At 42.3% G+C, this 25,427-nt stretch overlaps 1 protein-coding gene and 2 long non-coding RNA genes across 3 annotated transcripts; 2 read left to right on the top strand and 1 right to left on the bottom strand.

Annotated features, from left to right (window-relative positions):
• Window positions 1-730: 730 nt before the first annotated feature.
• Window positions 731-2,419, bottom strand: LOC117765066 (olfactory receptor 14I1). The gene has a single exon (XM_034591313.1). The coding sequence runs from the start codon at window positions 2,294-2,296 to the stop codon at window positions 1,118-1,120; it is 1,179 nt and encodes a 392-aa protein (XP_034447204.1). The 5' UTR covers window positions 2,297-2,419; the 3' UTR covers window positions 731-1,117.
• A 2,053-nt stretch (window positions 2,420-4,472) lies between these two features.
• On the top strand, window positions 4,473-6,567 carry LOC117765079. The gene is made up of 3 exons (XR_004614496.1): window positions 4,473-4,607; window positions 5,591-5,677; window positions 6,400-6,567. It is a non-coding gene; the product is annotated as an uncharacterized LOC117765079 (long non-coding RNA).
• A 222-nt stretch (window positions 6,568-6,789) lies between these two features.
• Window positions 6,790-24,617, top strand: LOC117765080. Its single transcript, XR_004614497.1, has 3 exons — window positions 6,790-6,978; window positions 22,337-22,345; window positions 24,605-24,617. It is a non-coding gene; the product is annotated as an uncharacterized LOC117765080 (long non-coding RNA).
• Window positions 24,618-25,427: the final 810 nt, after the last annotated feature.

Below are 25,427 nucleotides of genomic sequence, written 5' to 3'. Positions count from 1 at the left end.
CTCATCAAGAGGCTTCTTCTGTTCAGTTCCACAGGTCTTGTTAGTAAAGAACAGATTCATATCTCGTGGCAAAGAGTTATTTATCTCGTTTCCCACACGTTATTATATCGTGGTCACGTAATCTATTTTCCCCAAATGTCACAGGGCTCTGTAACTGACACATTCACACAATCAGAGATGTTTTACCAGCTGTTCTTCCTGCATTCCGCAGCTGTAACTGTGTTTCTTTTAGTCTGGATGATGTGTTTGTTCTCCTCATATTTTATAATATAACAGTTTGCTCCTGGTTGTTAAATGTGAGGCTCTGCTGCCAGTCAAACTTATCCATGTCTGTGATTGGTCATACGCAGTAAACACCGCCCCTTTCATGTGCACGCGCTCAGATCTTGAGGAGGAAAACCTGGGTTAGCTAAGTGACAGTTTAGCCTGACTGGGTTCCTTAGGTTAAGTTCAGCTGGATCTCGGGAACATATCCTGGGTCTGTTGAACTCGCTTCGTAGTAGAGGCCTCTGAGGTGCTATAGCACACTGGTTCGATGTGAGGGTGCAGAGAGCTCAGACTGGCGCAACAGTTCAGTGAGGGACAGTCTGTGGTGGTGCCATGGAACCAGGGAGGACGACACACAACTCTCATCTTCACTGGAGGTCAGCGACAGGAGCGTGATCCCCCCCTACTGAAGACCCGAGGTATTACCACCAAATCGATGAGCAATGAACCTGTCTCTTCTCCTGATTGCACCGGGACACAGATAATCTGTGGAGACAGCAGATCCTATCTGGGGTTGAGAGGATCTGCCAGGGAGAGAATGGGATGAACCTCCTGATGCTTAAAGCTGGAGAGGATTTAGAGATCATGGGGCAAGGTGTAGTAGCAGGGGTTCAGGTTTTGATTTGAAAAATAAAAAAACATGTTTTCCATTTATCATTCGGGCATGTGGTAGATTGCTGGACACTGATTTGAAATCAAATCTATAACACAAACAGATTATTATGATTGTCTCACATTTATCAAAACAGGATGAATAATAAGAACAGAATGACATTTGTGTTTTCATTTTTCTCCTTGCGTCTGAGCCATGTATCAGTTTGTTCTTAAAAACACTTTGACTGAACTCACGCTAACCCGCCTGAACTCGGTTTAGAGGCACAACTTCTCTGAACCTCACCCCCTCCACTTCGCGCACACCCGCGCCCCTCTTCTGCGTCCACTGGCGGAACAGTCTCAGAAGCGCCCGCCTGAGCTCCGCGGTCCTCAGCACGTACACCAGCGGGTTGATGCACGGGGGCACGATGAGCATGACCAGCAGGGACATGTGGAGCCTGGCCGCCGTGGTCGAGGGGGTCATCTTCGTGCTGCTGGCGCCCTGGTCTTGAGAGGACAGCCCCATCATAGCCACGGTGCCCTCCACCTCCCACACCGCGTCCGAGGTGGTCTTAATGAGCAGCGGCAGCAGCTGCAGGAACAGCATGCCGCAGTGAAACAGCACGGTTTTACGCGCCTTGGTGTTGACCGTGTTGAACGGGATCACCGCGTTGCGCGCATCCCGGTACATCCTCAAGTAAGAGAAGGCGTAGACGAACAGGCACAGCAGCAGAGTGCAGGAGCCCACGAGTTTGCGAAAAACCGCTGAGGCGCGGGGGAATCCCATGTGCTGCTCCACCACGTCCGGCTCGCACAGAAGCCCCTTGGTGGCCCCTTCGATCTTGTGCCCTCGGCCCGTGTGCAGCAGCACCATGTTGATGGTGCCGATGGAGATGGAGAAGACCCAGATGAGGCTCAGGGTGTGCCGCAGACGCACCTGAGTGACGATGACCAGGTAGTGGATGGCGTGGCACACGTACAAGTAGCGCTCCAGCGCCATGCAGGTGATGGTGACGAGGCTGCAGAAAATGCTGGCGGTTCCTGTGAAGTACTGCACATAACACCAGGTGCTGAACTCCATCGTCCGGCGCTGGACTAACGAGTGGATGACCGCCGGGCTGATGCTGACAGTCTGCATGAGGTCGCTCAGAATCAGGTTCTTGAGGAAAGCACAGCGCGGCTCCCAGGAGAGGTCCTCGGACCGCCAGATCCCGAACAGAGCGACCCCGTTAACCAGAAACGAGAAGATGGTCAGCAGCACTAAGATGCATATCAGCGCTGGAATCGCGTCTCCGTTGGGCATTATGGACAGAAAGAGGCAGCCAGCCGAGTCCAGCTGGCCGGTTACGCGCGGCTCAGTTCGGTTCTCCTCGCTGAACCAGTCGCACTGCTCGGTGAGGTTGTCTGCCTCCGTGCTCGTCATCACAGATAGCATTATGATGGGAAATAGACTGCGCTCGTCTTATCATCCTCCTTCTCGGCATAAGCGTTGTGCGCGTCTCTGGTCCGCAGCCTCCAGCATCTCCATCCACTCTGACCTGGCAGCGTCCCCCCCCCCCCCACCACTCACACACACAACATGCAAACATACGCACACTGTGTGACAACCTCCACATTGTGAGCTTAGCATCCAGGTATTTGGTTGAGTACGTGGAAGTAGCGCTCCATAATGCGCTTTTACGCACCATAGCCTCTGTACGACTGATGCTGAACACCGTTCAGCTGAGGGTTACACTCTGCGTGTTGGAGACATAACGTCCACAGATTAATATGTTTTCCCTCACTTTTGTTCCTCATCAGTTATGATAAGTTATTGATCCTCTGCAGAGATAGAAAATAAAGATAAGAATCACAATCAACATTTAATAAGATACAAAATAGAAATAGCCTACTGCATACAATATCAGGCTGTTTTTAAATGTGCAATATAAAGATAAAAGTTGTTTACAGTTGTGTAATTGTGCAATGATCTTTGCAGCAGCTTCTATAACAAATACAAGCTGGTTAAAAGGAATTAAGAAAAACAGATTTACTTGGGAATTTTATTTAACTTCTGAATCTGCATTATCCTTTATAAAAGATATAGAAGATGGGAGTACACCTTTTTTTTCCTTTACCGTGAAATCAAGTATTTAGATTAATGTATAAAACAACAATAGATACATCTATGAGAGCCTTTCAGTTAAAATCCATAATTTTTACAAACAAGGAAAACGTTAAATATTTGTGGTGTTTGAGAGTCAGATAAATGTCGTTTTTGTTTTACAGAATCTTAGTCAACTGTACATTTATTTTGGTATTGCTATGTTGTGTTGGCCTTTTGGAGGCAGATTCATCTGATGTGCAATACTATGAATTTTCTAATTGAATTTTCAATTAGACTTCTTCACTGTTATGAAGAGTGCTGACACAGCGAATGTGGAGTCTGTCGATACAGACAATGGATGCTATTCATTTGCTAATATTCTATTGTTTGTACTCAGGCTACGGCCCATTGTAGCCTGTGTTACCTGGGATGTGAATACATGGTTGGTGAGACCAGTTCCAGACGCTTAGCTCATCATTGAGGGACGCTACAATATAAATATAAACATAAACAGATCATGTAATGGTATAAGGAAACTAACAGAAACCACGAATCAGCCCATAAAATAGTTCTACACGATACAGTGTAGGGTGCAGGGTGAAAGGCCCATTGTGGGGCCTTCACTATACATTCATTCTAAGTTTTGAGAGCTTCCCTATTTTTGGAGTGTGATAGTTTGATTTCGTCTTTCAAATTAAGGATGGTTTATGATTGAACTTTGATTTATGAATGCTTTAGATTTAGATGTCTACCATTACTCCACAATATCAGATCAATTTGGTTTAATTTATAGTATGCAATATGACAATAATGTTTTCAAAACAAGATGTTCGGGCGTTGCGATACATTTTAAGTAACAATTGGTATGTTCTGTTTTTTAATCAAGGAGGATCCAAGTACAGGAGTTTCAGCAATGTCAAAAACTGGGACCGAACAGTTTGTTTTGCTTGATGAGGAACAGGAAGGGCAGCCTCTCCCAAAGAGAAGGAGACCTGGAGAGAAACAGAAGCCGGGTTTAAGCCACTGCCACCATCCACATACATCGAGGAAGATGAGGGAGAGAAATTCTCCTACCCTTAAAGAGGTACTTTTAAGTTACATACCACAAACACCATTTTATATAATATACTAAATATAATTTTTTTATTAAATCCCCAAAGTACGCTGGGTGAAATATAAGTTAATATCACACTGAAAGAATACCTCCGCTGACTAATGTTGATGTTACTGGAATTTAGTACATCAAATTATTTTTCCCTTGCTTCCTAGAATGGTTGATTTTTGACCAAGCATGCTTCCCTGCTGTGATTGTTCAACTGGGAAAACAACTTTTTCCACAGGAAGGCAAGTAAATTTGATTGGAAGGAATCTAAATGTTTTTTGGGGAAAAAAAATATATGCAGTAATGTCATTTAAGATTGCTTGTGCATTGAAATAATTGCTTTTTGTCTTTGAATTTCAGGGCGATACACTCAAAGACTTTTTCAGTGGACATTGCTGATCTAGTTGAAAGTGGGTACTGGCCAGCAACAGTCAATTTTAAAACCTTGTATGCAGTGGATTGGTTCACTAAATATGAGGATCTCAAGATTGCGGCTCTGGGAATGTCACGGCAAGCTTTTGTTAGCATGCCTGAACATCGCACAAAAGTCTTAGGTCGGTGAGTATAAAATGGAACTAATTACCCACTGCTTGCAATATGTTTCCCATATATTTACTATAATATAGTGTTGGATTTTTGTCTTTTTCTAGCAGATTAAGATATGTGGGGATACCATGCAGAATGCATTACTGGAATAGACCTATGCCAAATTTGAAGTTGAGAGGCTGTCTCAGGTGCAGCATTCAGTGCCCTGCGTGCACACCCTCCATGTTGGCTTTTGCAGTGGATGGGATCCGTAAACTATACGGCTTTAAGAGCCAACCAGGGTAAAAAATTTAGAGTGCCATAAACAGTACATTTGTAAATATGTATATATTTTTATATGTTTGAGACTTGATTGATTTTTTGTTGTTCTGGCCAAGGATTCTGAGGTGTCTTCCTTGGTTGACTACATCCATGAGACGACAAAACACGTAAAGTTATATTACATTGTCCCTTATTTTACGACGCAACGTTTTCTTGTACCCTACCAATTTTATTTATGAATAATGATGTTTGGAAAGTAGAAAACAAAAACCCCACCACCTTCTGAATTTATCCTTCTCCTACGCACCTGTCGCCTGTCTCACGAAATAGATGTGCAAAGTTTTCCTCTGTTATGTATAATGATGACCCCATCAAACATCATGTTAGCAATATTTACACCTTTTTAATTTATACTGTTTATTTCTGTCTACATGTGTGAATTTGCCTTCATTAGTTTTAGAAAAGGGCGATGTATCGGTCAGTGGGCGGCAGCACGAGACTCACTAGTCTGTAAGTAGACGAAGGCGTTGAGGTTGCTGTCGGCCATTGTTTTTTTGCTTAAGGGACTGAATATGTTCCGTGCAGAAATATTTGCACTTCCCTTATATCTACAAAAACTGCTTGCTTCACAGACTGCAGTTTTGTTTTGCTCCGATGTGGTGTGCAAATACTAGCCGTATCTGCAAAGGGTTGTGCAGCATTAACATTTTGTAACTCTGATTTTGTTTTGACAGACTGTGCAAAGGACCTTGAGAACATCACCACTCTACAGGAAGACACAGTCCAGTAATGGGTGTCAGATGTTCAGCAGTGGACGACAGGTACTGTGGAAAAAATGTATGTCATTGTTGCACAATGTCCTTTGACTCTGTTTACACAAGGTCTACACAAAAAGGTTTGATTGTTAACTGATATTGGCACTAATTCATTTTATTCTCCTCTTCACAAGGACCAACAAATCAAAATGACTTACAGAACGCCATTGAGGACTCTATTTGAGCATTAAGCAGCAAAGATTTCAGCTGTATCGTCAGGCTGGTGAGACAACAAGATGCCAACTTTAATGCCAATTTCTTTGTGTAATATACTGTGACAAAATGTATTGATTACTATTTGTAGATTGTAAAAATAGCTAACCCATTTATAAAAAAAACAAAACTAGAATTACCGCACTGCGGTTGTATGACTCTGCTAACCAGTGCAGTTTCTGTGTACATATCTCTACATACTTTTTCTCATATAAATGTCACTGTAACCTCTTGACAACTGATACCGTAAGATGAGGTCATTGTGGCCTTGACCTTTTGTCTTTAAGGCAAATGGTCAGATGGACAACCCGAAAACATACAGTTATGCCTCCGGCAACTGGCTATTGCAGAGGCATTAAAATGTTAGTGTTTGGTTTCACATTCTAGATGGCAATAAGCAGAGACATCAACTCAGGAAAAAGATTTCTGTAGAAAAGAAAGCCTTGTATGTGTGTACATATACATACACACAAACGCACTATTAAAACGTTTTGTTTTTTATCATATATTCTCAGGCAGTACTGAGGCATTTACGGAGACGGGACATGAGGGTCTACTCTGCGTGCTCAAGAGAAGATTGCACAAAGTTCAAGCTCAGCAGGCTGCAGTGGGTCCGACATATTCTGGAACGGCAACAATGTCTTTGGATGACTCCTCCTCTGAAGAGGAAAACATGGAGAGTTACTTCTTCGCTGCTCAAGAACTGCGAGTGCTGTGATTAGGTAAACGTGTGAATAACTCTGTTGCTGCACTGCTACTGTTGCTACTCCCTGGCAGCCTTAGGAAGGCCTTAGCTTTGTGTTGGGTAGCTGTTAGCTTTAGCATATTTAGTGTTTAGTGGCCTGTCTGACGTTTATCTTTAAAAAAAAAAACAATCAGAGGGAACCATCTTCAGAATTTAACACTATGGTTTGTTTGTGTTCTTCTCAAGTGAAGCTGTACCACTGTGCTCCAGCTCCACACTCCCTCCTGCAGCCTCCGCTCCTGATGCTAACCTCCTGTCTCCATCACACCAAGCAGCAAACCTGGAGTGACAGAACTTTCTCCATAGCTGCCCCCTCCCTCTGAAACCCCCTCTCCCAAACACTATTTTTGTATTTTTTTGCATGAGAATTGTTGATCATATCATTTCCAGCAACTGCCTTAATGTAATTTTTGTGCATAATAAATGATTGATCATAACATATTGGGATTTCCTTGCACTTCTACACCATGTTATTGGCAGATAAGATGCTGATTGAGTTAAAGCAGTGAATGCTCTGCTTTAAGCAAAATAAACACAAAAGGATCAAATGGATTTGAAGTAGAATGGGCACATTACATTCTGTAGAGAGTACCTCAGCTACTGAAGTCAGAAAATTACTTTCTTTATCTGAGGTTTCAGTCATTTATAGTCACAGCAAAGCACACAGGTCTGGTTGTCTAAGTGGCGCCCATATCATATTGTTTAAGATGTGTAACATCAAGCTTGTGTATCAGTGCTAAATACATCCAGTCATAAGTCAGAGTCCACCCTCTTGTTTACACTAAAATTAGGTGACCCAGATGTTTCACAATGCAATTTGATAAGGTCATATGAGAAACATTCTTAACATCAAAGAAATGAACACAGCAGTACAGCAATAGATGTTTCACTTTAAATCAGTAGCTGGTAAGCGGTAATGAGGCAGGGGTTTCTATCAGAAATCATTTCTGGGACATTACTTTAAAAGATCTCCAGTATAAGCAAATATGTTCTAAAATTGGTTTACATCCAAGTGTGAGGCTGTCCCACCACTTGGAGTGAAGATATAGTCCAGGTATGAACAGTCAAAACCTCAAATCACACCCAGTACGGTATGGTTCAGGTGACAGTAGGTGGAAGTTGAAGGTCATTTCCATGAGCTCAAGAGAAACAATGTGACGTCTTAGTAGTTCATATTTGGGTCCTCTTAAAACATGCACCCACTAGGTACTCTATAATGTAATCCTGAAAACCAGGGACCATGCTGCATTGGGGTCTAGGGGAAGGGAGTAGCAATGTTAAAAATCAAAGGGAAGACTGTGATATGAAAAGTGTTTCACAAGGAAAATTAGGTCTACACTTGCCCAAATTGAATGCAGATATATGTATCAAGTCAGATGGATACCATAGATTTATACAGAGTCAATGTCATTGGTAGTGAAAGTAGAAAATGAATACACTAAGATACATACAGTATGAACACATAAAAAATGTTCAGAAGTATTCAAAATATATCATGCAGAAGAGTATTGGTGTAAGTATATGGACATAATATATGGACACAAGTATAAATATTGTTGTGAGAGAATACATAAGTAGTCCAGAGAGTATGTACACAGTGTGTGTGGGGGAGGGGTGGCTGCAAGTTAGGGATGGTGGTGGTGGTGGGGGGGGCCTGTGGGATGACGAAGTCATCACCCGCCCTACTCTCCCTCTGATTGGCTAGTAATCCTGATTGGCGCCAGAGCTATGTATTGGTGTTTAGGAATGAGGACCTTCAGAGTTAGGGTCAGGGGTTAGCCAATCAGAACCAGAGTAGGGGGCGGGCATTGTCATCATCGCGGGAATCCTGACACGCTCCACAACAGCTGATGCTCCTGGACAGGTATGGGATGAGCAATTATGAATTTTAATATTTCAGCATTGAAAAGTATTAGGCATTTGTTAATAATTACCATGGAGCAGAGTTTATATTGGTTCCTAACGTTTCAGTTTGGTGTGAAACGTTAGGAATGTATAGTATAGTGTAGTGTGTATGTGTATACTAACTTGAATGTGAAATCTCAACATATAGCTCAGTCTACTGCAAAAGTCATAAACACCACATTTAAAGCATAGATCAAATTAAGTTGTATGGATGTATTTTATTTATATGTATTGAAAATAATGAATATGCTAGTATGCACCACAAAACATTACTCTGATATTAATGTGTTTTTGTTCCATTGAGGTTGGAGTAACCAGCATCCCTCCACTCACCAACCCTCCATCATTCCTGCCAACCAGCCACCCATCAGCCAACTGGCCGCTTGTCCTCTCAAACAACCCTCCACCAGTCCTGACATGCAGCCTCCCAGTGCCATGTTGAATCAGGGTATGTTGTGGTGACATTTTTAGAAAACGAACACAATAACGTTGTATTTTTACTAAGGTGTTACACAAGTAAATAATACATACATGTAGGTCAGAGTAACTAACCTTTGAAATCTTCCTAAAGATGACTGATGTTTGTGAACTTTGTTTCTACAATTGTCATGACACTACATCACATTATGTAAATGGAAATTTGTTTTGCTAGAGTTGTGATATTGTGGTAATAAATTGGAGTATTATATTCATATATATATATCTGAGTGTGTGAATGGATATGATCCCTAAAACTGAGCTCATCATTCATGTTTACTCTTTAGATTTTTTATCTTTTCACATATTTTTAGTGGATTTGGACTCACAAACATATGTCGTAGGGCGACTAAAGTGAGAAAAGTAAGCAGCGGAGTCTGTGTTTGTGTGCCGTTACCTTTCCCTCAGATTCTGGGACTATATTAAAGAAGCTGTGCAATTCTTTTATATAATCATCCATTTATAGACATCAATTTGGCCCGGGACAAGCGTGATTACTAACAATTTTTTAAGGAGGCAGTACGAAATTTGACAGAGCCGGCGCACAATGAACTGAATATCTTTAATTTATTATCTAGGGCAGCAGGGCTCCATCTAATTGGCCAAATATATTGACATGCAGAGCGTGAATACATGGCACATTGAACACCATTTATCGCAGTCCAAGCAGTCTTTTGTGATATGTACATCGCCCATGTTGATATTGCGATGACCGTAATTTTTAGATATCTTGTACAGCCCTAGTGTCTATGATTTAAAACCCATAAGCATGATCTGTTTTTTTCCCTGTTCTAAAGCCAAATAAGGTTTGCTGCCATCTAGTGGTTATTTCTTTCCAACCAGCTGAATAGTTAATGGGTTTGAAGTCATCAGCGGATAATGAGATGAAATGTTGCTGGTCATCAACGTAATCATGTTATTTTTGCTGATGATAAAGCCAAGGGGAATCATGTCAAGTTAAAAGTGCACAGGAAGGAGCCCTGTGGAACCCCAAACACTATTGTTTTTTGTTGGAGTGGAAGTCGACTGTTAATCGATTAGTTGTTGCAGCCCTAGATTGACACACCCAGTTTTTTAGCATTTCCAGTAGGTTCCCATGATCTCCATGATGCATGTGCTAAATACATAGCTCTGGTAGGAGTATTAGGATGTTCACTGACAATTGATTATCAAATTGTGCAACAATGCTAATATTAAAATATATGAGGTCAGATTGAGAGTAAGTGTACTCTTGTTTTGCTCTTTCAGAAGCAACCGTTCAATCACTGGAGGAGAGAAGTATTACCCGGTGAAGAAGGTACTGAAAAGCAAAAGGTTGAAGGTTTTATTTGTTGTAATTTGAGGTAAAAAAATTTAGTTGTAATATACAAAAAAATGTTGTACTACAGAGATACTAACTGGATTTACAATCACCACAACTTCAAACTGTAAAGTCATCTGACCATAGGTTTGCTTTTAATGGTAAACATGTTTTAATGTGTTTCAGGGGAACGTAATGGAACTGGTGGAGCGGGAGCCCTGTTCCATGTGGTATGTACAATGTCTCTTAATTGGATTTGATTGTCCCTAAAATTACTTAATGTTTACAGTGTGTGCCAAAGGAGAACACCGGGAGTTGACATACATACACACAACATGAATATACACAAAACGCATACACGCACACAAATGTGACATAAAAGGTTCAATGTTAAGTGTTTATTTTTCAAGAAGTTTTTGTTAATATTACACTCATGTGTATATATATATATATATATATATATATATATATATATATATATATATATATATATATATATATATATATATATATATACACATATATATATATATACACATATATAGATAGATATATAGATGTATTACAACAGAGCATGTCAATATATATACAGTATATATACTGTATATACAATATATACTGTATATACAGTATATATTAATAATGTAATATTACTATTATTTGTATTTGTTTAATTGAAAAGACTATCTTGCTGTTTCTTTAGCTTACTGTTAATTTATATTTTAGGAATGTAGTCAAATTTGTTTTGTATGTATGGTACATTAAAAACCCTTCAAACCCCAACGCCTTGTGTGAACTGCTGAAACCATTTGCTGCTGGAATTGTTTGCTGAATTTTATATATAAATTATATAATTGATTTAGCCCTTGCCTTATACAGTATGTCTATCATCTCTATACAGTAATACAAAATAAAAAAATTAAAATTCAAGTAGACAGCAGATTTGTTATTATTCATCGCTATTACAGAGCACATGAAGATTAACAGTATGTACAAACAACTCTTTACATAGCAGAAATACAAATACAAAGTTATAAGAAAAAAGTAAAGATAAAAAATGTATTAATGATATACGAAAAATAATCTTAATGTTCATCATCAGTCCATATCAAATTTATCAAATACACAATAGGCATATATACTGTAAAAATGTGCACTCGCTATACTAAGCCGTCCAAGATGACAGGTCCGCTCACGCATGTGCACTCGGGCCCGCCTCGGTATGAATGTAGTTGCGGGGACTTCTTAGATCCTTCGAATTAGAGGTGTAATCTATCATCAAATATTAATATCAAATAACGTGAATAACGTTCACGCTCACTGAACGACGCAACGCACGGACGATGATTCAAACAGCACGCTACGACGTGGTTTACGGCATGGCAGCGTTCACAGCAACCACCATAGCAACGATAAAAACGTTACATTACTACGATTTTTCTGGCGAGATCTGAAAAATATTCGTGATAACTAATAAAATATAGATCGTAAGCATGAACTGGCTGAAGATTGTGGAAGCAAAGAGCATATTTCTCGCTAGAAATGGTGTCAGAATGTATTTTAATGCCCAAACTATATTATAAAATGACATTTTTATCTGAAAATACAAGGAATGTCCGCCATGTTTTCGTTTTCGCAGACGGGAACTTGAAAGTCACGTGACGTGGGCACAGGCCAATGCAAAACAATGGGCAGACAAAAACGTAGGTATCTCACAATCTGAGAGGCCAAATTGTGAGAATACTACGTTTTTCCAAGTGGACCAACGTAGGTGGTGTACGTTTTCTGATGAGACTGGGTTGCTTTAACAGATGTGTCTGTGAAGGAACATCTGAGAAAAGATTGTCATATGATCTGATTAAAGTGCAAAGTTCAACTATTCTATCTGCTGACAGGTGGCCATTTAAGGACTCAAGCTTACTCAGAACCTCAGAATTTTTCAAACGGCCTTGTGTCATGCAGCCGGTGACATCAAGTTCATCAGCCTTCCCGTCCACCTGGATTGGGGAAAAGTCTACTACCCCAAAAGGAACTGCCACCGCCGCCGGTTTGACCACTGCTCCTGTGGACGTACGAGAAAAATAAGGTTTCAAAAGATTAATATGGCAAAGCTGGGTGGACCTGTTGCCGCACAACAGTATAGGGCCCCACAAACCTGGCCTGAAAAGGAGAGGTAACCACAGGCAACAGAGCTAGTACCTGATCACCTGGACTAAAGATACGCATCTCTGTTACTGAGTTACTAAAATGTTTCAGTGGTGGCACAATTATTTCTGGCTGTGTCATAACGTAAAACGTTTTTTTGAGTGAATGATAGTGTACATTCATTGGATGATATTGTAACCCTTGCTTACACTAGAAAGAGTGTAAATGTGGACCAGGATAGGAGATTCTAGGTAAGTAGGAGCCCTGGACCTGAGAATCAGTAATGAGAATTACACAACAGGATTGCTTTAAATGAACTTGTATTTGAACACAAACTGCAGTTCAAGTTTGTTGGACAGTTACAATACAGCATCAATTTTCCCCAAAATAATAAACATAAATAAATAAAATTTTAAAAGTGTGCACATAAAAGTCACTTCAAAGTCCGTAAGTCCCGTCTTAAATGTCAAGTTTGTGGATTGTTCGTTGGGGCCCAATCCGTCTTTGTACAGGGTCTGTCCTACCACACCATGGAGTGAAGAACGTGGAAGTCAAAACTTTCTCTCAAAGATCTTTAGGTTGGCTCGCTATCCAGTTAACTGGAATCTTGTTTCTTCGATGTCCTCTCTGTCACCGGAGAATTATTTTCTTCACCAAAAACCTGACCTATAGACAGGTCACACGTGTATATGTATATGGAATGTCATCCACACACAGTCATATCTTGACCATATCTGCTAACATGAACAATTGCTCATATCAATACAGCCTCCACTTCAAGTTATGGCCTATAATTGGCTCTGTTGTACAACAAAATATAATTATTTTAGTTCAAACTCAATGCTAAATTAAATTAGAATACTATAAAGTTCAAGTATTAATATCAAAACAGAATCACATTGACTTAAGGCATACATTCATACACATATTATCAGTTCTTTGGTTTTTTATGCAAGGCACATAATGGCTACATGCTAATACTGAAGTTCAATGAGTAGAAACTCCACAGCTATTGGGCAAAAAGTAAATGAACATGGAGCAGTGCTTTAAATCTTCCCTAATAACCTCTATAAACAACATAGCTAGCAAGGTAGCTTTTGATATTCACATTTAACAATAGACAATTAACATACAAAGATCCGAGGCGACAGAACTATTTCCCCATATCTCACATGCTAACGCTATTAGCGAATGACAATGGAATTTTTCACATTGTAACCGTTAGCCTAGCGGCTAGCAGACTTTTTTCGCTCCGTGTTCTACTGTAAATCTCCTCTTAATCAGCAACTACGGATTTCTTACTACACTTCGTTGAATAATGAGAATCCCTGCACCTTTCAACAGGTCAGCAGGGTTACCTCACACATCGACACAGGATTTCAGATAACGATCTGAGCAAAGCAGGGAGCATCCTGTCGGCAAAATGGCCGACAGGATGCAGACAGGTAAAAAAAAACTCGACACAGAGTAGATTAGGAGGATGGCTGGTACCTCCCCCTACTGGCTAGAAAATGTAACAGCAGGTCACCCAATGAGCCACTACAGTGTCATATAAAGTGTACATTCTCTCTCTCTCAATGTATTTTCACTGCTTTTCCAATGTGGGCTACATCTTCCCCCCCTAAACTCATGCACGTCCCGTTGCATGGCAGTGGTTGGCCAGTTACTGCTTGGTGGGACTGCACAGGGTGGAACGGAGGGTGCTCAGTCTCACTTAAAACATCAGTAAATGCTGTGGTTAGACCCTGGAACAGAGACTGCACAACGGCTATCAATGGGTTTCCAGGTTTCACATGGAGGTTTCGGCACTGGGGGACTCACTGAACCAGTACGTTCCATTCTCGTCCTCTTCTGAGAACTGTTCTACATCTGCAGCAGGCTTAAGTCGTGTTGCTGGTCTGCATTTTTGGGACTGCTTAACAGGCTCATTACTTGTTTCAGGGAAAGAGGTAGCCACAAGGGAGTAATAGGTCCCCATGCAGGGTTCTGAGTGGGCCATCCCTGTTTTCAGGTGTGATGGTGTAGACTGGGAGGGTTCCGGCCCTTTTTACTACTACATAGACAGTTGACTCCCACTTGTCCATAATGTTATGCTTTCCTCGAACACGAAAATTCCTGACCAGCACTCGATCACCAGCTTCCAAATCTGAAGCAGTTACACGTTTGTCAAATCTGGTTTTATTCTTTTCTGCTACCTTGGCAGTATTACCCGTGGCTAGCTTGTAGCTCTCTTCAATATGGGACTTGAGGTTTTGCACATATTGGGAGTGTGATGTGTGTTGCCCCCCTTTCACAGGCAACCCAAATGCCAAGTCAACCGGCAAGCGGGGCTGACGCCCAAACATTAGCTCATAAGGCGTGAATCCTGTCACCTCATTCTTGGTGCAATTGTAGGCGTGTACCAAGGATTTTACAAAATCATGCCAGTGAGATTTTTCCTGTTCTTGAAGAGTGCCCAACATATCCAACAAGGTGCGATTAAATCGCTCCACAGGTTTACCCTGGGGATGGTATGGAGTAGTCCTCACCTTATGTATGTTATCCATCTGACAGAGCTCCTTTATAGTGCGTGATTCAAAGTCTGGTGCCTGATCACTGTGTAGCCTCTCAGGGAACCCGTAATGCACAATGATATCGTCCCAAAGACATTTCGCAACCGTGCGGGCCTTCTGGTTCGGCGTTGGAATAGCAACCGCAAACTTGGTAAAGTGATCTGTGATCACAAGGATGTCTTTGGTCCCACTTTTGTCTGGTTCAAGCGAGAGAAAATCCATACAGACTAACTCAAGGGGTCGTGTGGTGTTAATATTGACTAAGGGTGCCGCTTTCTCAGGCAGCCTTTCTGCGAACACACCTGCCATAAGTCTTTACATTCCTCTCTACATCCAAAGCCATTCTTGGCCAGTAAAACCGAGTACGCACAAGATCCAACGTGCGGTCAATCCCCATGTGACCCATGTGGTCATGCAGGCTGGTCAAGACGGTCTACCGGAGCTCAACTGGCAACACAAGCTGGTGCAATGTTTGAGACCCTACTTGGCGCTTCCTGTACAAGATGTTGTCAAGGAGTTCTAAGCGACTTAGCTCTCGAAGCAGGAGTGGAAGATCTGGAAGCTCATGCCTCAAAGTGGGAGGTGGGCTCACTCCCTGTTCGATCTGAAGTATAACATGCTTGAGACATTGGTCAGCCCTCTGCTTAACCATCAACTCTGCCTCGGTTAGATAAGGAATTACTGGCAATCCTCCAAGTTTATCCTCTTCCCCATAGCTGCCAGGCACAGCACCAGGGGACATAGCAAGAGCCTCAACAAAAGCAACACCACTGGCGCAGCTGTGGTCGACATTGCTGACACTATAGACAGGTTGTTTCTCACAAATGGCTTGCACCACATCATGATCCGCTGCATCAATGTTCCCAGGAGCAGAAAGATGACCCTTTGCAAACTGATAGATGCGTTCTCGCTCTTTTTGTGATTTTTGGTCATCAACAAGAGGTCCATGAGATCTGCGGGACAATGCATCTGCATCTGCGTTTTGCTTCCCAGGGCGATACAGAAGATTGAAAGTGAAGGTGGACAAAGCTGCAAGCCATCTATAACTGGTTGCATCAAGTTTTGCAGATGTCAGTAAGTACGTTCGAGGATTACTGTCAGTGACTACAGTGAAATGGTTGCCATACAGATAGTCACTAAACTTCTCTGTCACCGACCACTTGAGTGCCAGGAATTCTAACTTGTGCGCTGGGTAGCGAGACTCGCTCGGTGACAGGCCCCTACTTGCATAGGCAATGACCCGCTGCTGCCCCTCCTGCTCTTGATACAAAACAGCACCAAGGCCAATGGTGCTTGCATCGTTGTGGAGCACATAGGGTTTTTCTGGATCAGCAAACCCTAAAACAGGAGCGGTCGTGAGCTTCTCAATAACCAGGTTAAATGCTTGCTGGCAAGCTTGTGTCCAGCGACCCCCGAAGGGTTCCTTAGGATTGTGGTACTGGACTGTGTTGTCCCTTTTTCTGAGGCCCTTTTTGGAAGGCGGGTAACCAGAAGTTAGATTATGGAGGGGTTTTACAATGTTGGAATAGCCCATGACAAACCTCCGGTTGTACCCAGCAAACCCAAGAAAAGATCTCAAGTCTCGCAGGTTCTGAGGGACTGGCCATGTTCGGAGACCAGAAACTTTCTCAGGATCTGTCTCAACTCCATTTCGGGAGACGACATGCCCCAAGTAACGCACAGATGTCTGAAAGAAAACGCACTTTTCAGGGGACAGCTTCAGCCCAAACTCTCTCAAACGGGTGAGTACCTTCACTAACCTTGCCTCATGTTCCTCCAAAGCTTTGGAGAACACAATTATGTTGTCGAGAAAGACTAGTACCTCCTTCAAGTGCATATCCTCCATGCACCTTTCCATAAGCCGTTGAAAGGTGCTTGGCGCATTGGTCACCCCCTGGGGCATACGGTTGAACTCCCAGAAGCCGAGGGGACACACAAAAGCGGTCTTGGGCTTGTCTGCTTCTTCGACCTCGATCTGGTAATAACCAGATTTTAGATCAAGGACGGAAAACCACTGTGACCCAGAGAGGGCCATGAAGGTGTCCTCTAGCTTTGGAGGTGCATAAGCGTCCTTTATGGTCTGAAGATTTAGTCTCCTATAGTCAATGCACAATCGAACCGGACCATTTTTCTTACGTACGACCGCGATTGGTGACGAGAACGGAGACTCTGACTCTCTGATGACCCCTGTATGAAGAAGCTCTTGAATGTGCTTTCGGACGGCTTCTCTGTCATGTGGGTGTATTGGTCGTACACGCTGTTCAAAAGGGGTTTCATCCGAAAGCTTTATGTTGTGGGTCACATTGTCTGTTCTGCCAAAATCTAGTTCGTGGTGTGCGAACACCTCTGGCATGTCGTTAAGGAGCTGAGCGATGTGATCTTTCCACTCTGATGGGACTGGGGACTAGCCAAAGTTGACACTCATGCTTGACCTTTGGGTCGGTTCAGTCTCCTGCGAGCTGACCACACTATGCTCCTGTGACAAGACACTTTGACAACCACTGATTTCTGCAATCTGACACTTCGCTGGAATGACAATGTCATGATCTGATTGATTTCTGACTACAACTGGCAGCTTAAAAGGCCACTGCTTTGGGAAATCTACCAAGCAACCTTTGACAAGCAGGCAAGGAAGACAGGGAGGGGTGTTCTACAATAACAGCTTTCTTGTTCTTAAGGCCATTAGCCATAACAATTCCCTCTAGCACTACAGTGGTCCTATCTGGTATAGACTGCGAATTCTTGCCTTGCAATTTCACAACACCATGGTGATTGATGTTGGACTGTTGGCGCCTTAGCTCTAGTACTTTGATTACTGCTCTGTAGCCATGAGGAACTGGCTGGTGACTTGTCAGACTAGCTTCATGGTAAATGTCATACACCACATCAAGAGTATTTGTACTTATCAGCGAGAAAGACTCTGAAGTGGTCCGAACATCAGGAACTATTAGAGCCAACGTGGATACTTCAATGAACATACCCAAAAACTATTTTGGGAACGTGATGCTGGTCTCTATGTAGCCCAAATAAGGTCAAGCTTGTCCATTCGCACCCTCAACCTCTAGGAGGTCATAGAGGGGCTTTATGTCTTGTTCTGACAAATGTTGTTCATAAAAGGATTAGGGAATTGTAGTCACTTGTGAGCCTGTGTCAAGTAGGCAGTTGAACTGGTCACCTTTAATGGTCACCTGGGTTGTACTCTTTGTACCAACTAACCTTTCAGGAAGTTTGGAAAGATACCTTTTACAGCTTTGATGTGCTAGATTAACTTGTAGTTGAGCTCTGGTTTCAATAGTTTTTTCTGAGGGACGTTGCTGAGTCACTCCAGCCCTTGTTTGTCCCACAACAGGGACTGAATCTAGTTTAAAGTTGGGTTGGACTCCCTGGGATAGTTTTGCCTGTCCCATGCATGGTGCTTTTCCTCCAACTGCTTCCTCTTTTCACTCACTAAAGCGGGGTTTGCAGCATTGGTGCAATGAAAGCAATACCAGGGCTTAGGCTTGCTGGTCTGCTTCTCCTTTGTCTGCCTCAGCACCTCTGCATTTGCACCACTAAGCTTTGGTTCACCAGCAAACTTCCCAGGCTTTTCCCTTTGTGTTATAGACCTTTGTCTGTTTCTGTGATACAAAGGAAGCTAACTGGCTCTGCAGACTTGCCATTTGCCGTTTAAGATCTTCGATGGCACTGGGTTGAGTCTCTGACTCCTCTTTTGGTTCTACACAGTTACAATCCCTCTGAGAGTGAACATTGACTCGCTGTTTTGTGGAGCCAATGTGCTTTCTCATTCTATTAGCCTTTGCTGCTTGTCTGTCTTCTTCAGTGCGCAGCATCAGCAAAAAGTCTGCGAAGGATGGTGGAGTACTTTTCCTTTGCTCAAGTTGCAGTATACCAAGCAGTGCACTATCCCAGCACCCCCTACAGAATTGCTTAAGGAGGTGTTTGTCTACATCTTCAGGTGCAACCCCTCCCCTCTTTACAGCTAGGTTTAGTGCAAACTGCAGTTGATGAAGGAAAGTTGAAGGTTTTTCACCAGGATCTTGGAGAGTGTTCATAAACTGAGCAAAAAGCTCCTCCCCATCCTCAACAACACCAAAAGCTGAGTCTAATAGCGTTAGGCTACCGGGGGGGATTTGGGGCTCAGTCCCTTAAATAGGTCAGCTGCAGGGGAGAGCAAGCTCTCTAGAATCCTTCTGTATAGCTGAAGAGGAGGCATGCTGGGATCACTGAGGAGTAGTTTGATTTGTGAATGCCAAGTATCATAGTCTGTCTCATTATTGGGCCTGGGGGTCTTTCCAAAGAAGGAGAGGAGCCGCACTGGGGAATGAATGTGTGCCCCTATGTCCTCTCTCCTTACAATGTGCTCAACCACGACCTTTTGAATTTCTGGTGGATTCGCATCACTTATCGTAATGGATGGAGACTTTAGTCCAGCAAATGGTGTAACCGTGACTGCGCCACTTTTGTCTCTCTGAAAGGGGTCTGAGAGCAAGTGTGGCACATCAACTAAATCAGTTTGCAATGGACCTGCAGGTGCCTCCTTTACAGGTTCAACAGTCTCAATAGTCTCACTGATCTGTGACATCATCTCCCTTAATACTTCTTCGAAGTCTTTACCACTAAGATTGGCTATGTCCTTTAACTCAGCAAGGAAGGACTTAGTAAACTCCCCCCCCCCCCCCCCCCCCCACCTTAGTAGTATAAACACTGGCTAGTATCCTTATATGGTATACAACACTTGGATCATCATCTAGTGTGTGCTTGTATGGCAAAAGGGGTTCTAGGGCTTCTATAACCAAGCTGCTTGAATATTCAACGATCAGGTTTTGATAGAACTCTGAGGTAGCATCATCAACTGGTATTATTCTCTGAATACTACCATACCTCTTCAAGAAATCAAGGACTATTTCATCCCTTTCTGAATTGGTTGTCCCACTTAAAATAACTGCATTGGGAATCTTAACAACGGACTGCTGTATGAAGTCCATTTTACAATCTCCCAGTACTGATACTCAATTTACCCTGAGCTCCTGGCTGGCTCGCCAATTATGTAACCCTTGGTTACACTAGAAAGAGTGTAAATGTGGACCAGGATAGGAGATTCTAGGTAAGTAGGAGCCCTGGACCTGAGAATCAGTAATGAGAATTACACAACAGGATTGCTTTAAATGAACTTGTATTTGAACACAAACTGCAGTTCAAGTTTGTTGGACAGTTACAATACAGCATCAATTTTCCCCAAAATAATAAACATAAATAAATAAAATTTTTAAAGTGTGCACATAAAAGTCACTTCAAAGTCCGTAAGTCCCGTCTTAAATGTCAAGTTTGTGGATTGTTTGTTGGGGCCCAATCCGTCTTTGTACAGGGTCTGTCCTACCACACCATGGAGTGAAGAACGTGGAAGTCAAAACTTTCTCTCAAAGATCTTTAGGTTGGCTCGCCATCCAGTTAACTGGAATCTTGTTTCTTCAATGTCCTCTCTGGCACTGGAGAATTCTTTTCTTCACCAAAAACCTGACCTATAGACATGTCACAGGTGTATATGGAATGTCATCCACACACAGTCATATCTTGACCATATCTGCTAACATGAACAATTGCTCATATCAATACAGTCTCCACTTCAAGTTATGGCCTATAATTGACTCTGTTGTACAACAAAATATAAATCTTTTAGTACAAACTCAATGCTAAATTAAATTAGAATACTATAAAGTTCAAGTATTAATATCAAAACAGAATCACATTGACTTAAGGCATACATTCATACACATATTATCAGTTCTTTGGTTTTTTATGCAAGGCACATAATGGCTACATGCTAATACTGAAGTTCAATGAGTAGAAACTCCACAGCTATTAGGCAAAAAGTAAATGAACATGGAGCAGTGCTTTAAATCTGCCCTAATAACCTCTATAAACAACATAGCTAGCAAGGTAGCTTTTGATATTCACATTTAACAATAGACAATTAACATACAAAGATCCGAGGCGACATAACTATTTCCCCATATCTCACATGCTAACGCTATTAGCGAATGACAATGGAATTTTTCACATTGTAACCGTTAGCCTAGCGGCTAGCAGACTTTTTTCGCTCCGTGTTCTACTGTAAATCTCCTCTTAATCAGCAACTACGGATTTCTTACTACACTTCGTTGAATAATGAGAATCCCTGCACCTTTCAACAGGTCAGCAGGGTTACCTCACACATCGACACGGGATTTCAGATAACGATCTGAGCAAAGCAGGGAGTATGCTTCTAGCTTGAGCGGCAAAATGGCCGACAGGATGCAGACAGGTAAAAAAAAAGAGTAGATTAGGAGGATGGCTGGTACCTCCCCCTACTGGCTAGAAAATGTAACAGCAGGTCACCCAATGAGCCACTACAGTGTCATATAAAGTGTACATTCTCTCTCTCTCAATGTATTTTCACTACTTTTCCAATGTGGGCTACATCTTCCCCCCCTAAACTCATGCACGTCCCGTTGCATGGCAGTGGTTGGCCAGTTACTGCTTGGTGGGACTGCACAGGGTGGAACAGAGGGTGCTCAGTCTCACTTAAAACATCAGTAAATGCTGTGGTTAGACCCTGGAACAGAGACTGCACAACGGCTATCAATGTACAGACATTTTAGGGTTCACAAAAGTTATAATACTTTACTGTGAAGGGGGGAATTAGTGTCATTTTGCCTCTGAAGTCACATATGTGAGCCTGTTGGTGGTGCTAGAGGAAAAGTCAGGTGAAGTCACCACTGGGTAAAGTCTGGAAACAATGACTAGACTAAATTTTGGCCTGGTCAAATTTAGGGGCTGCTGAGCCACACCACTAGATCACAGTGGCTGTAAACTGTAATCTAATCTATAACCGGTTATCAAACCGTTTTCTGCCTTCCCAATTGTCATCAATATAAAAAGTGTAATTAAAACATGATTCAAATTGAAACATATAATAGTATTTAAACAAATATGAGCATTCTCCTCTCATTCTGTGGAAAACACATCTGCAAACACCTGGGTTTTATAACAATACTGCAAATAATACAATACTAATACATAGAGGGTTTCATTAACACATCTCTGACGCAGTCTCAACACAAATACAAAATTGCAAGGCCTCATTAATATGGTATTTGTTTGTGTGTGTTTTTTTTTAAATCAGGTGTAAATAGATTGTTGTAGAGGAAAAGGAGAGGGGGCGGCTAGAAGCGACAGTAAGGAAGGAAGAAGAAGGGCACAGAGGTAAAAGAGTAGCGAAACAGGGATCAGGATAAAGGGATATTGGGACAGTGGGGGAGGAGTGATGGCATACCTCCAGCCTCATATAGGGTGTGTTTGTCTGGAGGCTTCGGCTGCCCCCCCAGGAATGTCCAGGAATAGAGTGGCGGAAGAGATGAAGGTGGAAGAAGGAGAAGAAAGATAGAAAAACTGAAAAGGACCAAAAAAGTCAAGAAGCATTTTCCTCATTGCTGTTTGCTCTTCTTCATTAAACCAAAATTCTGTCTCACCCTTCTGCGCCTATTTGTGTCACCCAACTAGAGTGCCTCTGAAAAATCTTGAGCTGGGCAGAGCATCAGCTGGTGCTGTCAGTCAGGCAGCAAACAGGCACTCTATGAAGGAGGTGACATAAGTCGAACGGCATGGAGGCTGAACGCGCTGTGGCCCTTGGGGGGAGGCATGGGTGACGACTGAGAGGGGTGAGAGGAGGTTAAGAGGGAAAGAGGAGACGGGTGAGGATCAAAACTTAGAGAACAGTAGGAGGGTGATAAAAAAGAGGAGTGTTGTCTGAAAGAGCAAGGATAGAATTGAAGAAAGGGTGTGTTGGGTGCTTGAGACTGTCCTTTTTCATCACTCTGAGCATGCCCCTGCTAAACGATAAGCACACTGACTGGTCTTTATCGTTTGTCCTTTACTTTAGGAAACAATTATAGTTCCCATCAACTTTTGTTTTCTTGAGAGGCGCAATTTTTTTCCCTCAGTGCTGGCTCCACCTGTAGCATTGTGTTTTTGTGTTGTCTGTTTGTGCATACGTCTATTGATCCGTACACTTTCCATTTGTCTGTCCATTCATTTGTTCGTCCATTTGTTTGTCTAACCCTCTCGCATGAATGTGAAATCTCAAGAGCACTGTGACGGATTTCTTTCAAAGTTGGTACAAAGGTTCACTTACCCACTCAAGCTTCAAAGTCATGAGTGAAGAGTTTAGATTATGGTGGTCAAAGGTCAAGATCTCTGTGATTTCATGATGTTTATTGACATCTTGAACAAGAGAATTTCTTCAGATTTGGCACAGAAGTTCACTTGGACTCAAAGATGAACTGATTAGAGTTTGATGGTTAAGTGTAATAGTGTGATTTAAGCAAACATCACTTAGATTCATGGATGACCGGATTAGAATTTGGTGGTCAAAGGTCTACGTGACAAACAAAAAATATTTTTTCACTCAAGAATTTATACGCTTATCATGATCATAGTTAACACAAATGTCTACAAATGATGAAGTGATGACAGGCGTAGTTCAACTTCACTGTGACATCTTTATCCTCTGCAAAAACACTTCTGGCCAAGGGGAGTTTATGACCATGTTTCCTGCAACTTGACTGGTTGGCAGAGGCAAAGAAACGTGAGGCTGCAATTCTTCTTTAATAACACAATGGTTTGGTCTTTGGAATGGCAGACAAAAAGCCTTTATGTCGTGTGTTAAGACTGGGAAAGACTTAAGCTCTTGTTGAGGTTTATTTTGTTCAAATTTAAAGGCAAAACTGTTTGTGCATGTTTCAAATGTACAAGTCCTCCAAGCTAAATATATATAGGTTGCTTTCAAGCATTACATAGATAGGCTAACTGAACCTTTGTGTTATGGTAACAATAATACAACCTGCTGAAGCAGGTGGTGTACCCTTCGTTTTCGTGGTAACAACAATAAACACACCGTTAAGGTTCTGGATTCTGAGAAAACCAATAAGCCTCTCCCAGCACCAGCCAGGGAAAAACGTGTTACGAATACAACCAGTGGTGCTTGTAAAATACAAGGTGTGCTGTGGCTTCAGCTCATTACATGACTTTAATAGGAGCAGCAAGAAACTGATCTATTGATTGAGGTCTAATATAGAGTTTTAACAAAAAATCTAATCTAATCTAATCTACAATGACTGGTTATTCTTTTATCTACTCTTATCTGCAGCCTTTTTTAAATGAGTTCACACTAACTTGTTATGCGCCTTGTGTGTTCAATTGAATTTTATTTGTATTGCACCAAATCCTAAAATGCATTATCTCAAGACACCCAACACTTCCCACAACGTCAACATCAACCTGAGCTCCTGAGCTGAGATAGTAGAGCTTCAGAAGACATAAAGAAATGTGTGTTATGTCATGTTTCTTTTTACTCACAAAACATCACCCACGTATCCACATGTCAGGTTCATTAGAATAGGTCATAAACGTCATACACTGAGATTGTGATGGAGTACAATAAGCCTGTATTTGCTAGTTACATTACATTACATTTCATTTAGCTGACGCTTTTATCCAAAGTGCCTTACAATAAGTGCATTCAACCATGAGGGTACAAACCCAGAACAACAAGAATCAAGAAAGTATTATTTCTTCAAGAAAGCCCAACTACAATGTGCTATAAGTAAGTGCCATTTAAGTGCTACTAAAGTGTTAGGTTAAACTTTTATTCAAGGTATAGTCGGAAGAGGTGTGTTTTTAGTTTGCGGTGGAAGATGTGTAGACTTTCTGCTGTCCTGATGTCCATGGGGAGCTCATTCCACCATTTGGGAGCCAGGACAGCAAACAGTCGTGATTTTGTTGAGTGTTTAGCTCGCAGTGAGGGAGCAGCAAGCCGATTGGCAGATGCAGAGCGGAGTGAACGGGCTGGGATGTAAGGTTTGACCATGTCCTGGATGTAGACTGGACCCGATCCGTTCTCAGCACGGTACGCAAGTACTAATGTTTTGAAACGGATACGGGAAGCCACTGGTAGTGAAGGGAGCAGAGGAGCGGAGTAGTGTGAGTGAATTTAGGTTAAAGACCAGTCGAGCTGCTGCATTCTGGATGAGCTGCAGAGATCGGATGGCACTAGCAGGTAGACCTGCCAGGAGGGAGTTACAATAGTATAGGCGTGAGATGACCAGGGCCTGGACCAGAGCCTGGACCAGAACCTGCGCCGCCTATTGAGTGATGTTGTGCAGCATGTATCTACAGGAACGTGTTGTTGCAGTAATGTTGGCAGTAAGGGAGAGTTGACTGTCGAGTGTCACACCCAGGTTCCTAGCAGTCTGGGTGGGGGCTAACACGGACTTGTCAAAGGTAATAGTCAGGTCGTGGGTGGGAGAGTCTTTCCCTGGAAGGAAAAGTAGTTCAGTCTTGTCAAGGTTAATTTTCAGGTGGTGTGCGGACATCCACTGAGAG

The sequence above is a fragment of the Hippoglossus hippoglossus genome, chromosome 7, assembly GCF_009819705.1.
Source record: "Hippoglossus hippoglossus isolate fHipHip1 chromosome 7, fHipHip1.pri, whole genome shotgun sequence".
NCBI lineage: Eukaryota > Metazoa > Chordata > Actinopteri > Pleuronectiformes > Pleuronectidae > Hippoglossus > Hippoglossus hippoglossus.
This window is presented reverse-complemented; position numbering and strand designations above follow the sequence as displayed.